The sequence below is a fragment of the Cyrtonyx montezumae genome, unplaced genomic scaffold (assembly GCF_038088225.1).
Source record: "Cyrtonyx montezumae isolate F1298 unplaced genomic scaffold, pur_monq_1.0 scaffold_8, whole genome shotgun sequence".
NCBI lineage: Eukaryota > Metazoa > Chordata > Aves > Galliformes > Odontophoridae > Cyrtonyx > Cyrtonyx montezumae.
In genome coordinates, this window is record NW_027072089.1 from 87,586,288 (window position 1) to 87,603,847 (window position 17,560).

At 36.9% G+C, this 17,560-nt stretch overlaps 1 protein-coding gene across 1 annotated transcript in view; it reads right to left on the reverse strand.

Moving 5' to 3' along the window:
- Positions 1–17,560, reverse strand: part of DCDC2 (doublecortin domain containing 2) — a 56,165-nt gene that overhangs the window by 35,952 nt on the left and 2,653 nt on the right. Inside the window, exons 2-4 of the mRNA XM_065753259.1 lie at positions 16,851–16,902; positions 2,165–2,241; positions 1,910–2,041 (exon numbers count right to left, since the gene is read on the reverse strand). Coding sequence (XP_065609331.1) covers positions 1,910–2,041; positions 2,165–2,241; positions 16,851–16,902 — 261 coding nt within the window. The remainder of the gene's footprint in view (positions 1–1,909; positions 2,042–2,164; positions 2,242–16,850; positions 16,903–17,560) is intronic.

Sequence of the window (17,560 nt, forward strand, 5' to 3'; positions counted from 1 at the left end):
TCTCACAGTTTCTAAATAAATATGATGATTAAATTACTTTGGTCTTTAACACCTTTCCTTGGATATCTTGGGTGAGATCTGCTCTATGGGTTCTTGACACTAGTAAAGTCAGATTCCATCTCCAATTTGTGCTCAGGGTGCTAAGTAATCTGGAAAGAACAGTGTGCTCATGACCCAACAAATGACTTAACAAAGTTAACAGAATTGTCCTTATGTTATTATATACTATAGAAAAAAGTGTTGACTGTTAACACAACCGGAGGGGCAAGGTAGAAAGTAGCAGGAAATACATTAATATACTGTTATATAATATATTGTTGTATATAATCTTAAGCACCAACAGAAGTAGTATTTAATACATCTATTAAAACAGGTAGATTTATACCATAATAATTTATTTTCATACATTTTACTATGAAGGAAGATATGCAGGAAGAACTTTGTAGTGGGATGAGTGTGCATGACAACACACTTCTGCGCTATCCCAATCTCTTTATTCTCAAGTCCATCACCTTAAGGAAAATAAATACAACGAGGAAGGTGGAAATATTCTATAATGAGTAAGCTCTTCCCTGTAAAGCAAATTCCAAAACTTGACATTATTTACATTTAATTTAAAACTCAATGTTAAACTTGCAGTTACGTTTTTAAATGTGGGAATGTTGAAGGGCCATCTTAAATTGTTTTCTCTACGCCTTCTACAGGAGCTGCTTCGTTATTCATAAATATTAAGTGTTTTCATAAATATGAAGTTCCAACAGTGTAAGGAGATACAAAATGATACAGAAACCTAAGTAATGTATCTTTTATGAAGAATACAAATAGCCTGTCTTGAGAACAACCCTGACTCACACAGCGCAAACAAATAAATAAATAAAATCAATTTTAAAAAGAAAAAATGCCTCTAAAGTCCATAAAAACAGGGATGCAACCTTGAACAAATAATAATTAAAAAAAAAAAAAAAGCAGCTCTTAGAATCAGTAACAGAACCGCAAAATAGCTGAGGCTCAACAGGATTGCTGGAGACTGTATAGTCCAATTACCCTGTACAAAGCAGGAGAAAATCCAGCAGGTTGCTATGAAGAATTATTTTCCAACCCTTTCCTATCTGAAGAATGGATTTCTGTAATGTGCTCTGCATGGGGTAACACTGGAATGTCAGACATTTGCCACTACATACCTCTGGCAGCCAGCTTAAACAGTGAAGTTTATCAAAGATCACATATTTTGCTCTAAAATCTGCAGCAACAATCAGATCTCATTTTACATTCAAGGTCTTAAGGTTGTTGAAATCTATCTATAGGGTACTCCAGGGATACCTCACCTAGAGTAGTGGAAAGCCCTGACTCTTAACAGGGGGCTGAGGCAACTGATAAAGCCTACCTCTGTCAGATAACATGTCTTTAAAGACAAAAGGATCTAAAACATTTTCCTTGAAATTGCTTATCCCAGTGAGTTTAAAGAACTATCAAAATTAAAGGTAAAAATGACTATATCCATTACTGACATTCCAGACATTTTGACTGACTTTACAGAGGTCATTTATTTCATTCAAACATTTATAATTTAACATTTCATTATTTATATTAAATATGTTAAATTATTATTATTACATACCTGCTAATTAAATATTTAGACAAGATACAACGATTGAAAAATACTGAGGCATTTTTTTTTCTTCCTCTTTAAATAGCAGTTGAAATGAAACAAGAAACTGATATGGAGTAAACGTATTTCCAAGTTCCTAGTACCTTCCAAACTGGGTTGGAAGGTACCTCTAAAGACAATTTTCCTATAAATGAAATTCTCATAAAGCAGGCATGATCTATTATCTAATTCCAGACTTTTTAAAAATATATATAAACATTACAACTGTATCTATCTCACAAATATTCAGCCTTCCCCTACCTGTGAACAGCTCCACTTCTGAGGGATACTTTTGCTGTAACCATTTCAAGAACATGGTCCCAGTGATTCAGAGTTTTCCTGGGAATAAGGAGTCGCACTACTGGGCTAATAAGGTCTCCATTAGCAATGATGCTGAAAGAAAGCAAATTAATTTGAAGGACCATTTAAAGCAAAAATCATCTGAAGTTAAGAAAGGAAAAAAAGAAAAAGAAAAAATTAAAAAATAGCATCTCACTATCTGAAAATTCAACTTACAAAATCATGTAGGGCTCTTGGAGGGGTTTTCGAAACCGTGATGACACAGTGATTCTACTGTGAGTAACTGGCTTGACCTGCAAGGACAAAGAAAAATAAGAATCACTCAGTCTTTGTAAAGCTCAGTAGAGCTTTTCCCTGACTCCAAACATAGAAGAGGCCCTAAAACCACACTTTGATCCCCTCTGCAATGCAACACTCAGGTTTCTATGATCCACACTTTATTGGAACTAGTTAGAAAGCATTCACTAAACATACAGAAGCTTTTCAGGATAGTCCCAGGTGTGCCCAATTATTTACTTGTTCCTACAAGCTGATGAAACCATTAATTTTGAGATAGGCTTCTCAGAAGACCATCATGTTATTGCAAGCAGCCTAATCACTGGGCCCCTGAGAAAACAAGCAACTTGACCGATGTTAAAGGCTCATGTATGATTCAAAGGATTGTACTTCTGTCAATAATAGATACTGTGATATCAGCTTGCAAGCCCATATTTTAAATTGCCCTCTCAAAGAGCTATTAATATTTTTTGCATCCTTCAGAGGCATACAAGACAGCATTGTTCTTATTGTTATTTAGTTATTTATTTATTGCCAACACAGTCTTCAAGTTACTATCTCATATTGCTTAGAACAACTTCTGTGACCAACGTTGAATTACTTCAGGTATGAGAAGAGCTTTAATTTCTAAAGCAAGCCACAGAATTTAAATATGCAGTTGCAGATGTCAATAAAATACCAAGTGCTCAGCTACTATAAATCAGTGCAGTTCCTTTGAAGTACATAGAGTTAAGCAAACTCACCCTAATGGAAGACTTGTTTGGGGATTTAATTAAAGAATACATGAGACTGCTGGTATTTCTCATGTAGGAGGTATCACAATATTGCACTGTCTGGAATAGCCTGACCCCTCTGGTACTGCAGAGTTACACATTAACAAAGACGGTCTTGGGTGAAGGTCTGTGCTTATATTAACAATCAACATCACTGAAACCCTAAATCCTTTTCTTCACCATTTGCATCAGCAATTGTGAGCATATTTACATTAATTGGTGTTCTGGCCCCGTTATGATTTTATCTTCAAGTTTTGTATATTTTCAGAGGGGTTTAAAGGGCCCATCCAAGAGCAGTTTCCACATCCTACTACTGAATGCTTCTGCTTAATAATTTGCAATGAGATACCCATCTGTGGTACCACACAACTCACAGCAGTAATATAAACCATTTAGAACAGGAAGAAGAAGGTATTATACTAGTTGGAACTTAGCAGAAACTTTAAGCAAGAAAGATAAAACTAATCAAATGAGATTTTGCAAGACAACAATAGCAACATATGGTTGGAAATGCACTATGGGATCTCTAACTCTTAAAACCACCAGGATTTTTACCTTCTTATTCTATGAAGAATTTGCTCTTTCTCCCAACACCTCTTACAATAACAGCACTCCGGATCTGCCTTGATTCAGAGAACAGTTACTACCTGATCATTTATTTTGTGAAGCACCCAGCAGAGCTGGGAAGAAGCAAAACAGCTGAACTCAACACTAGCTAGGTTTTAGGTGCTAAGATTTCCAGAAGCACTTGAATTTCAGAATACTTTTCTACAGCGTGTCTCAGAGCTAAGTATACATCTTCAGGCATAATTCACCATGGTTGAACTTGTGTTGCTGAATGTTAGCTACAGCTGAGTGCCTCTTTACACTTCTTTGAAAATGCACAGCCAATATGCAGCTCAGCATTTAACTGATGCAGTGTTAAAAAATATATAGTTTTATTTCACATTTTATACAATGCTGCTATGAAATATGCCAAATATTCTCAAAATTTAACAAGCACATAGAACACATTTAGCAAACACACACAAGATGCCACACAATCTACTTTAGGTACTTACATCTTCCACTGTTGACTGCTGGCAAAAGAAGCAAAACAAGGCAATCAGCAGACAAACTATCCACTCAGGCATACTGTCATAAATATTTATATTAAAAACACTTTTTCTATGTATGGAAACCATTCTGAATAAGCTGCATATACAGATATATGTAAACATATATTGTTTGTTTATGTGCATAAGTATTTACACATCAACTTAATATAATTTTCTTACAAAAATTTCTATTATGTTTACATTCAGCTGGCTCTGTGAAAGACTGAAAATCAACTGAAAAAGTTACACTTTTTTAAAATATTGTAGATGGGTTGGGCACACAGGTAAAAAATTGAGAATACACTCTGTTCAGTGCTTTTAGCTCAAAGAAAAGGTACATTGGGAAGGCAAGATTAGATGTACAGGAAAAGTGCCGTAATTGAAAAAAGCTGTTCAGGTGAGGCTTCTGAGCAACCCACAGTTTGCTTTGAAATGCAAACTTTAAAAACAATGTTTTTAATTTCTTCATTAAAAAAAAAAAGTAAAAAGAAAAGATTAATCATGAAAATGGAAACACAGCAAAAAGCTATCTATTTCTTTTGTCTCATGTAAAACTATTTGTTTATCCCTAAGTGTAATGTTTTTGCTTCTACAAATGCTACGCTATGCTTTTCACATATTCTATTCAAACAGAGACTGGAAAGTAGGATAGACTTAGCAAACTGTTCAACATTTCTGTTGGGACCTCGGGACTTGAGAAACGTGTGTGACACTTCAGAGAAATCTTAGAGAAGTATACTGCTCACTACATAGTATTTTAATTGTCCTCTAAACTTACCATTTAATTTCTAAAAACACCACAATATTTATGCATTGGATAATAGATTAAAATAGAAATGGGCCATTCTTAGCTTGGCTTTTCCCTCCAGTGCAAATTAAAAAGTTAAGACAAGCTAAGTACAGATAATTGTCTAGTAGCAATTTCCCAGGCAGCCATGGAGGTTTGGGCAAGAAATGGTGTCACTAACTGATTTATTTCATTTTCTTACCAGAAGAGAGCCCTGACCAATTGTCTATCTGAGCAATCACAAGATTTATAGGTTTACAGAATTTATTAAGCCATTCTGGGTGGCAGAAAGTCATCAGTTAAACAAAATAATCTGAACCAGGTGCTCTGTGCCAGTTTGGTTTTTGCCAGTTTAAGAGTATGCTTTTCCCACTGGTTTATTAATATAATCTTAGGCACTACTAACATTTCACTTATTACTCACATCACTTTATGAACCTTTTGAAGTTTTAATATTTCAACACAATGTCACATACCAAATTTATCAGCTCATGCAGTGAGCCATGGCTTTACCAGTTTGTTACAATTGCCTGTTTGTTAATCAATGTGCACAGGAAAAAAAAATGAGAACAAATATTTGCATTCCCTTAGGGTAGAACAGAGGTCAAATGATCTTAAACCCCATTAATACATACAATCACCATCCTGTGATGTGAAAGAAAGGAATGTTCAAGGTTGAGCGATTAAAGCAAATTAGAAAGATAAAAGTTACTTTTTCTAAGGCTACTACAACATAGGAATTATCACACTTACTACATTGGAATGTGACTTTTTACAAACAAGGATTTTAATACATTTTGACTAAAGATGAAGAGTCAGATTCACAGAGGAGTTCTGTCAATTCAAAAATGTTTCAATTATCCTATATGGTAATAAACCTAGATAATTTACATTTTCCTGGCCATGTTGCATTGCTAGATGGTACACTGGATAGTAAAAATAGCCTTGAGCAATAGACTAATGGCCTTTCTACTGGTACAAATACAAATAACGACAAGTATTCAAACTCCTATTAACTGGCTGGATTTCCAGGTATATATAAAATAGATCACAGCATCACACTGTACACAAACTTCTTAGCCCACAAAAAGCACAGATGAGTTGGAAATGAGCTATGTCAGGCAGAATAAGCATGTACAAACTCAGTGAGTCTTCTAGATCACAGGGTGTCTATAGAATTCCCACAGAATTTAAAGCCGCTTTCTTCCAGAAGCAATAGCTGGGGTCACTATGTTTGCCTCCAAGGTAAATCACCGTCCTTTTCATCCATGATAAGCTAACTCAAACACATATGCCCTGTGTATCTAGGGGATGTTTTACTCCATCTAGCTAAATGCTGAAAGGAAATATGTTTCATTTAGAATACGTCGTCATTTACGGGCATTTGATTAAGAGCCGCATCTCCAGTTGTCCTAAATCAGACCATAGCATGGCCTTATCTGCCCAGGCAACTAAGTATTTAGCCTGTGCAGGGCTCCAAAATACATCACATCCATGCTGGTTTTGGATTCCAAGTATAACTTGTATTTCTTCTGAGTTGCATGATACTGTACCTATACTGCATAGCACACACACAGCGATGGGATAATGTATATGTTATCCAAGCAAACCAAATTGTGATGCTGATTTATGTTGCTGACATAATATTGCTAATTCTCACCATCTTTATGTCTCAGAGCTTGAGTATTTTCCCTAAATTCATTACACATTTAAACCAAAAAGATGTCTCTGATCTTCATGGCTGATCAGAAGAGCCTGAACCTGGGAACAGTGACTGCTGAAGAGTAAAAATGAAAAGATCAATTTTTTCCTCATTTTTAATCAGAGTTAAAAGTTGTTAATGCTTTCAGTAAGAAAATTTAACATGCAGCAACAGATTTTTAATGAAACCCACATGTCTCATTAAAAGCTTCAGTACTGGTATTTCTTCCCTTCCTTCTATCCTCATCACAAAAAATAAATTAATAAATAAATAAGAAAGAAAGGACAGTCATCCTTCAGAACAAGACAGTCATCTTAACTGAGGAAGTGACTAACTTCTGAGTTCCATAACAAATGCGATATAGATCATGGAATCTCCAGTGACATAACCCAAGGCCCCTACAAGTCTTTCTCTTGCTCCAAAATATACTAAAACTAATTTGTAAGCAGTCTGTAATTAAAATACTCAGAACTAAACATTTCAGGTATACAGAACTTTGCAAACAGTAATTTTTACAGGGCAATCAGAGAAAAAAGGCACAGCTTTGTTTTAAGTGGCTATCTAGACAATTCTTCTCCAAATCCTCCTGGTATTAAATTAGAAACACTTGTGAAGAGTATCTGTTTTGTATGTCTTGTTTTCCTAATTATGTTACCAAGATACTAAATACCAAACAGTGTAATAGAAAGCTTAACTATTAAAGGTATTGCTCAGGAGATCAAAGATGTACATCAGTTTTGTTGGGTTTTTTTAACCTTTGTGTATCTTTTTTTTTTCATTTTACCTTCCCCATGCTGCACCCACAGTAAAACTCCTAATTACACTGAGCCTCAGAGAAAATTCCTTACTCAGACTTCTAATAGCAGTAAAGCAATCAAGCTGTTCATATGTGGACTTACAAAAGAGTTCAGTTTTTTTTATAGCAGCATAGAATTATTACGTGAACATTTATACATAATTTCTTCTTGCAAACATGTATTTCTATGATATATTATTTGCTGGATACAATAAATCCTAATGCTAAAATAAGCACTAACTACAGATGCTTAGATTTTTCACTTGAACAAAAAAAGTATGTAAGAGCATGCTAGGGACAATGTACAACCATCATAAATATATCAAAACTTGCAAAACACTATGAGCTCTCAAAATTCAGTTTTCACAGATTCACCCAATCATGTCATTTTCCACAGACAAGAGGAAAACCTTCTATAAAACGAAAGATGAACTTAAAAGATACAGAAGTAATAATTGTTTAAACTGTTATTACAAAAATTAGATTTTAAAATGCTGAGGAACAGGGGGAATCAGAGCAATGACCACTCAGAATACTTCAATAGCAACATATCAGATGCATTTTGAGGTATACTCCAATGTTAAGTTCTGATCTACCAGGTCTCACACATTGTGTTTTTTATCTCATTTTAATTGACACTGGACAATGCCAGGGAGCTTTTCCTGATCCAGAATTCCACCACAAACAATGCATCTGACTGATCTAGCCTGTGATCTGCTGAGTAACTGTGTGTGGCCCACAAGACTCCATAGCTGATGTGCTGCCACTGGAGACCACCACCAGCAAAAGATACATTTTGCCAGTCACATTCTCAGTTTCACTAAAGATGGATGTTCCAGATTCTGAGGTTGCATGCAGATGCAAATACTCAGGTTATACACATGGATGAAAGTTTTGAAGAATCTTTACCGATCCTCTGAAGACTCATTAGTGGAAAGACTAACTGTTCACAGACTAGCAGAATCACAGAGTCATAGGGGTGGAAGGGACCTCTGGAGATCATTGAGTCCAACCCTACTGGTAAAGCACATTATCTATCTTTCCTGTTTCACAGGAAAACATCTAAGTGGGTCTTGAATATCTCTGGAGAAGGAGACTCCACAACCTCTCTGGGCAGCCCATTCCATTGCTCTGTCACCCTCACACAGTGAAGAAGTTCTTCCTTGTGTTTGTATGGAACTTTCTGTGCTGCAGTTTTTGCACTTTGCCCTTCACATCCTTTTTAAGAGTATGGCCCTATCCACTTGATTCCTGTAATTTAGCTATTTATAATATTGTTCCATTCCTTGAACACACAGCTGTCTCAAACAGAGAACTTAATCTGTGAATCCAAAAACTCCATTCATTCTTCAGCAGCTTACCCACATCCAGACACAATGACAAATAAAATTAATAATAATATTTCAGAGTGCAAAGGGAGGGACCATCCAGAACTGAGTGTTTAAAGAAATATGAATGAATCACATTTCACACATTAAAATTGGAAAATATGTTCAGTACTTTTTAGCAAACAATTAGGATTACAATAAACAAATGGTAACTATGTTGGTGAAACTGCCTCTAGAGGCTTGTTAGATCCTTCAAGCACATAATTTAAGATGTATTTATACTTGCTGATCACTTTCACTACAAAACCAATTTCTCTTTCAAAACATGAAGTTTGGTTGCCAAAAGGAGGACACATGCATATCTGAGGAATATATTGTATCAAAGATTAAGCTTGGGTCAGGATGAAATGTTTTTGGTGTTTTCTCTATCAGTAGCTTAATAAAATTTTGAGACATATTATTAGAGCACGAGGGCCCTGCCAGGGGCTTTAAAACAGCCTAGAGCCTGGCTGCCATCTGAACAGCTCACAAGTTTCACACCTTCCTGGAAAGTGTCCTCTTTCATCCTTACTGTTGTCCCAGTTTAAAGACAGATAAATCAGAAATTCAGATTTACTGTATACCCCACTTGGGAGAAAGCATAAACTAAGATAGAATGTGACATTTCTGGGGGATTAGCTTGTTGTGAAAACCATCAAATGTGAATTAAAAAATCAGACTTTTCCTGAGAAGCTTGCTTCAGCCTTGCATGCATATTAACTACAATGCTACAGGGCAAAAGACATTTTGTCACTTGCTTGTTGAGATAACAGCAAAACAGAAGGGAAAGAGTACTGCAATCTCAGTAAAAGACTTGAGTCAGATAAAAAATTACTCATACAATCTGTCTCACTTCACCACTGGTGCTCATTGCCTAATTTCTGGTTTGTTCTTTTCTTATATAGGAGCAGTGGTGTGGAAATGAGCTAACTGCTACACTGTTATGGTGTCACAGCTGTGTGAGAACTATGGAACAGCTGGGGCTTTTCCAAAACTGCTGTGCTGCAGTGTCACACTTCCAATATGAAGGAGGGAGGCGAGGTTCTTTGACTACAAGTATACCGGGCGTGAGATTAAGAAGCAACGGTTCAAATGTTGGTCTGACCAGTTTAATATCAATATTGACCAGAGAGATGGGGAAGAGGAAGGCGGACACTGTTACCAATAAGGGTGAGCGATAGGAAAGATAGGAAAGAAGCAAGGATTTGTACAGCGCAGGGATAGTCACCAGCCAGGATGCTAGGGGCGGTCCGGATGCAAGCAGCTCCGACCGTCCGAGGCAGAATGGCAGGGGCGGCAGAAGCGGGGAGAACAGCAGCAGCGACGGGCAGCCCTGAGCAGCAAGCAGCTGTCCTGGAGAAGCGGCACCGGGTCAGCACAGGACAAGCGGCGCGAGGTCAGTCCAGGAACAGCGTCAGTCAGCACCGGAGAAGCAGCGAGGGGTCAGCACCGGGAGGTGCAGCAGCGAACAGTGATCAGCTCATGAGGTCTCTCCTAAGAGAAGGCCTCTCCGGGAAGCAGCGGACAGCGATCGGCTCGTGAGGGTTCAGATGGTAGAATACCTCGAAGGAGCGGCGATGTCCAGGAGAAAGCAGCATGTCTCAGACAGCAGGCCCAGGAGGGAGTTCAGCAGCAGGGATCAGCTCATGAGGTTTCCGATGGAAGAGCACCCCATCTCATGGTGGTCAATCCCTCTTTTATCCTCCAATTTTCCTGTCTACGTGACAAATCTCACGCTAGGATGCCAGGCAAGCATCTCCCGAGATGGCTATCTCCCCAAGGGGATAAGTACCACACAAAAGAGTGTTCAGCAGCCATTGAGCTGCAGCTTATCTCTCTTTCGTTGCCCCAGGACATGCCCATCTGCTTGTCCCTTAGACAAAGGATTTTGCAACCCTTGCCCAGGACTTGCTTGGACATGTTCGGACATGTTCATCAGCAAACTTTGAGCCAATGATATAAAATAACAATAGTCTCTTACATGCAGCTAATGTCAAATGAAGTATAAATGGTCAAGAAAGCACTCAGCACCCATAGCAGTGAATGAAATGAGGAGACAGAGATGTGGTTTCAAAATCCCATCTGCTCTAGCAGCACACAGCAGGGGATAATTCGTGAAGGCATACTTGATAATTTCTCAAATGTTACTGACTGAAAGCTTATCTCAGAAATCAGGAAACTGAGAGTATATCTTCATTCATTATCCTGTACTGTCACTGGCCTATACACAAAGCTTCACAAAGAACTGCAAGATCCTGCACTCCTGATCATCTTCAGGATGATCACAGGACTGGCGCACCTCCAGCTAGGGCTATTCAGCCTATAGAAGAGAAGGCTCCTAGGGAACCTTGTAGAGGCCTTCCAGGACCTGGAGGGGGCCTACAGAAAAGCTGGGGAGGGACTTCTTATAAGGGCATGTAGCAATCAGTCAAGGGGAAATGGCTTTAAACTAGAAGAAGGTAGATTTAGACTAGATATTAGGAAGAGAGTGGTGAGATGCTGTAACAGGTTGTCCAGAGAGGCTGTGAATGCCCCCTCCGTACAGAAGTTCAAGGCCAGGCTGGATGGAGCTTTGAGCAACCTGGTCCATTGTGAGGTGACCCTGCCTATAGCAGGGGATTGGAGTTAGGTGATCTTAAAGGTCCCTTCCAACCCAAACCATTCTAAGATTCTATGAAGAACAGGACTGCAAGTTCAAGTATATAGCTGGGATAGACTGATGAATAAAAATAGCTATTTACCATTATTTGAGTGTTTGACTTCCATACTTCAGTCATTTGGAAGTCTTAGAATGGTAGAGAACTGGATATTAAGAAACCAGATGATAAGAAATTAGATTTTAAAGAAATCTATCATTGATTTTATAAATTATAACATGATTTCATTGAAGAGGACAGTGAAATCTGATGCATACTAGTAGAGCAGCTGAAGTCTTTCTTAGTAATATTTTTAAAGACTTGACTTTTGTTAATGACTGAGTCTCACAGACCAAGACAACAGTTATTTTGCAAGACTACAACGGTATTGTTATTACTGTCATATTTAAACTATTTTTTAACACAATACCTATTTTTAAAAGAAAAGACCTTGAAAATGAACTGTTATGTGCAGTTATCACTGCAAAAAAATCTGAAACACAAGCTGTCTTGCATTGCTCTACTTACAGCCTTTTGGATGTTGACAATACTGGTGGAAACACATAATCCACTCTCTCATATTTCACCAAAAGCAGCCCGTGGTGAAATCAGCTGCTGATACTGAAATGAGGTATTTGTGATATAGACTCTTTTCTGTGTATGCAGAAAAAAAAATGTCTTGCCGAACTATTTTAACACTGACCCGTCTTACAGACATTCACATATATTTGCATGTTCCACTTGTCACATTAAACAGTGCGTAATGAATTATTCAATTATGCATATTTTATTCATTGGAACAACACACCTATATTAAGACATAAGATATTGACCAAACCTTCCTCAAAGCTCCTCATCATTTGTAAAGGACACACTGAGGAACACAGGCAATACCTAGCCAATAGTCTTTGTCAGCATCAAACATGTCAGACAAAGTGAGGTGCAACGTGCAGGCAAACAGCACTGTGGTATTTGAGAAGCTTCAGCTAAAAATGAAATAAGTCATAATAGGCAGAACTAGTACTGCTCTCTTCAGAATCCAAAGGGTTAGAGGGACCTCTGCAGATCCATTCCCAGATGTTAAAGCTCACCATCTTATAAGAAAGGGCACTAAGGGATTTATTTACATAAGACACTGGAATCCTTTAGTAGAGAAGATTACTTAATTTATTGTTGCTGTTGCTTGATTGTTATTTATTTATTTTTTTTTTTTTTACTGAGGAGCACCTTTCCTTGGAAGCTCAGACTCGCAGTTACAGATTTTTGTAGAGGATCCTATTTCTGTTAGAGTACTTAACTATATTCTGTCACACCCTGAGGAAAGTGAGAAGAGTGTTTAGTAAGAAATGAATGGTTTGTATTTTCCATCTATTTTTCTTTCTGAATATAGGTCACAGTAATTACGTTGTATCTTGAACAAGAATTCTTTATTTTTTAATTCCAGTTTGACACATTTTCTAGTTATAAACAAATTTAAAGTAATTGAATTGCTGCCTTCAAAAAACAACATTAAAATATTTGCAAGAACAGATGTCAAACATTTGGCAGCTTAAATAGTATGCCTTTATTCCTTTTGCTTTCCTCTTCACTAAGCAGAATTGGAAAAAAATATCTGTAATTGTTTTACTGGAGGAAAACCTACAAAATCCTACTTATTAGATTGGAAATATCAAAGTGTTCTACATACAACCAAAATTAATCCTCTCATACATAAGCATAATGATACCATCCTTAACCACTGAACAAGAATTTTCCAAACACTTTCTCTGACATCTTTTTTCATCTTCCAAATCCTTGATAAACAGCACCATGTAGGTACAGAAATCTGACCGTCATCAGCCAGGGTTAATGTACTTCTAAAATCTGGTACAGAGAAAGCCACAGAACCACAGAATTGTAGGAGTTGGAAGGGACCTCTGGAGATATCTAGTCCAGCCTCCCTGCTATAGCAGATTCCCTAGAGTAGCCTGCACAGAAAAGTGTTCAGGCAGATTCTGAGTATCTCCCAAGTGACTCAACAATCTATCTGGGCAGTTTGTTTCAGTGTTCTGTTGCTCTGGAAGTAAGTTATTTCTCATATTCAGATGGAATTTGCCATGTTCCAGTTTGTTCCCATTGCCCTTTGTCTCTAAGTGCTACTCAAAAAAGTCTGGCCCCATCATCTTGACATCTGTCCTTTATATGTTTAGACTGTGTAATAAAACCAGTGCTAGTAGCTCCAAGACCATTCCTCCTGGGGCCAACAACACCAACAAAGCTCCTGCCTCAACTCTGGATGCATCATCAGCATTTAGGAACAGCACAGAATGAAGCCATTTATTTCTGTGATTGCTCACCCTTGAGGTCATGTTCAGAGGAAGACCATGTTTTTGTGACATGAACAAGTGCCAGGTGAGAAGGGTGAGAGGTGATCCCAAAAAGCGGGCTTTCAGAATAGTCACTGCAGTCTCAAGTCTCCCAGTAAAAGCAGCATTACCGAGATCACATGAATGTCCTATGGTCCAGAGCACTAATGGAGAGCCCTGACAGATTCTATTATGTTTTGGGGAAGAAAAAAAAAAAAAAGAGAAGCAAAATAAGAAGTGGAGATGATGAAGGATTGGTTAATATTTCAGCACTAGGACAAACAGAGCAGAAATTGTCCTGACAAAGATCAGTCTAAAAACACACTCTGATTTCAGCCTGGTGTTGTCTGCGAGGCCATCATCCAACTTTCCTGCTGCCCCACTCTCTTAGCCCACCAGAACACTACAACTCAGATCTGACTATGAATTTCTATGTGCGTCCATACTTTCAAAGTAGCCCTTACTACTGAAGTCACTGAAACAATTCACATGTTGAAAGCTACACCTTGCTGCTATTGCAGGCCAGAGCCACCATTTTTTCTTGTAATTCACATATACATTGATTTATTTTCTAACAAAACAAACTGGCAGGATTTAAATTTTGAAATTCAATCTAAAATAATGCCTTTTGAAAGTAAATCATTTTCGTGGGCTTGTATCAAAGATCCCTACAAAGTTCCATGGAAAAACATGATTTATATGTTTGACGATGCAAATCCAGTAGAATCAAAGAGAAGAAAAAAGTAACAATACTTCTGCTATTTGTGGTGCTAAGACACAGATTGCTTTTTTAATTTCAAAATGAAAATTTGAAGAAAACCGTGCAAACAGAACTTGCTTCCTCAAATCATTTTAGTGTAAAAATATCTAGGCATTAAAACTTCTGTTACTAGCCCCTGAAAGTTCATTTCTAGAATTAAATTACTAGGGCCTGAAAATAATGGTGTTATTCATAAATCCAGATAAAACTCTGTAGAATATTACCAGTTTTCATTTCATTTTTTAGGACTCCTCAAATAAATCAATAAAAAAGTTAAACTTAACATGGAGAGTTAGACTCTCTACAGAGACTAGAAGATTGCAAACTAAGCCTAGCAGGAAGAAAGAGAGTTGTCATAACAAATGGTTTATACTGTTTTTCTTCAAAGCACTAAGACGGCTGAAAATACTCAGGCAATACACAGTGAACACTGAATACAGAAGAAGGAGATGAAGCCTCTCTTATCAAACATTCATCTGTAAATAAAGGAAACAATTTCTGCAATTATATTTAGAGTCTTTTAAGGATTTGCAGCGAATTCATCAGCTTTAAAACGAGCCTCAGTATAGCAGCCCTGTGGTTGTCCTGATAGCTGCTAGTAAAGTAGCATGGTTAAGAGGCTTTTGTGAAGACAACTGCCTTCTCACCAAGGGACATCTGGAGTCAGTCAGTGCATGCTATTAACAGGACTTGCACAAAATAGTGAACGTAATCCATCACATTCTCAGAGACAATCAGAAGCAATTTTCTTAAGTTATCATCTTTTCATCCTGGATATGTAAGAATCATTTCCAGACAGACATAAAGTATGGTACTGCCCACACATTTGGGTGTTCAGAAAAAAATTTGCAAGGGCTGGTCATAAATTGGCTGGTTTTTTTTATTATTTTTGTTATTATGTCCAGAAATATTTTTATGTGTTAGAAGGTTCAGATGAGTACAATACTTCTGCTGTAAAAAACCTTTTCTCTCTGGAAAAAAATAAATATATGATCTGTTACAAGGATTACAACTAAAGGTGAGGTTAATTATTTGATTCTTTCTGTCTGCTTCAGAATAAGTAAATAGTTACAGCAAGAATCACAAAGGACCAAAAGAGACACAGGATTGAAATAATTAAATGCTGCAGGTGAAAAGTGAAATTTATGGACAAAAGATACTGAAAGCTTAGACAGTGCAGATATGTAGAGATGTTATTTATATTTCTATACAGCTCAGCAACTGAGCTGTATGTATACCTTGCTGACTCATCATTGTTTAATTATTATCAGGGAGACACACATAATGACTCAAAAGCAACAGAGCCCTCTCTACAGTGTTCTGGTTAGTTGCATGCATTAACGAACTGGGGAAAAAAGTTTAAGTTACAGTAAATTTGTATGGTACTTGTAGTAAATCAAATCTCTGACCTCCTGTTGAATTTGATCTTCCTGTTGACTACTCGTTTGAAAAAAAAATACTAAGGAATATTGGAAGCAATACTGTAAGATGGCTTACAAAGATATAATAATTTATAAAATGCATGTGTCATATTTACTGCTGCTGAGTAAGATGTGTCAGAACATCACAACAGAAGTCATTATGGCAGTACACCTTTTCTGAAGGTCTTCTAGCACAAGGTGCCTCAAGGCACTTGCTACACAAATCATTAAATTGCTAGAAACTTGGCATGAGAGCACAAGGTAGAAGAAACGGAAATGTTTATGTGTTGATGCCTCTTGTCAGGAAAAAGCTGAAATTCAAATGTTGTGAATCACTTCTAATTAAAAAGTAAAATACATAATGCACAGCCACGTGTCTCAAAAACCCACATCTTAAGTTTTTGGAAGCCTGCATTTATGTTATTAGTTAACAGTGTAACTGTTCAGAAGAAAGAGGTGAATTTGGATGATGCTGGACTAGAACTTGCTAGAAGTTTGCAATTGTCACTGACAGTGATTGGAAAAAACATTCCAACTAAACTATAAGGAAATTTTCTTCAAAGCATTATATTTCATCCGGAAAAGAAACTTTTTTGATTGAAAAATCACAATGTTTTGAAGAAAATTTCCTTGTCCAAAATTCCTGAAGTTCACATTGCCATCATCTTTTTCTGCATAAAAAAAAGTTTTGAGACTAGTAATGGCAGCATGCAATTTCCTTTCCTGGTAGCTTAGGAGTGGTAGCAATTCAGAAAGCTGAATGGAAGACCATTAGTTCAGTTCATTTTTTTCAGAACAACTAGATTAATTATCACTGAAATATTATGTTCAGAATGCTAGGTAATTGTATTATTTCTGAACATAATAAATAAATATTAAAAACTCAGATATGTCATTAATACTAACTGCAGACTTACTTATGAAATATTTCAGACACCCTACCTCATTATTGACTTCAACAGGTTTTTTCTTTGTTTCTCCTATGTCCAAATAGCTGTGAAAGAAAAAAAGTACTAATTATTTACAGAAGCATTTAACTTACTGAATACAAATATGTTATATATTTTTTAAAATTTACCATGCCTCACAGCAAAATAAATGTGAATAATTCAAGATTTTAATGAAGGAGTGTTAATATAAATCTACAAGCTAGCCCTCTGAGTGAATACAACTAGTAAGGGAGAACTAACCATCTAACCGCAGGTCAGTCACTGGTGCTTAGTACATACCATCAGTAAGCTACTTGTTGTAAAAGGAGCCCATGGAGTACTGTGAGGTGGATCAATAAATATCAGCACAATATTTAGCGGTGTTTTCTAGGTTAGCATCTTGCCTCTTAGTTTCTCACAGTACGTTTCTGATGCATTTAAAGCCTCTCTCCATACTCAAGTTTAACCAGCACATTGGCTAACTTAAAAGGATCTACACAACTTGAGTTTCAACTGGTCTCATACATATCTGAAAACATTATATCCTGGTTTATCATGTTGCAATAAGAGCATCTTCACAACCATTTTAGGAATTAACAAAATCCAAGGACAAATAAATAAAAACAAACCCACAAGCATTTGATCATCACTGTGCTCTACTAGAGTATTCCCACAAAAACAATGCATTAGCACAAAAACATCAGTTAAAACACATAGTGGAAG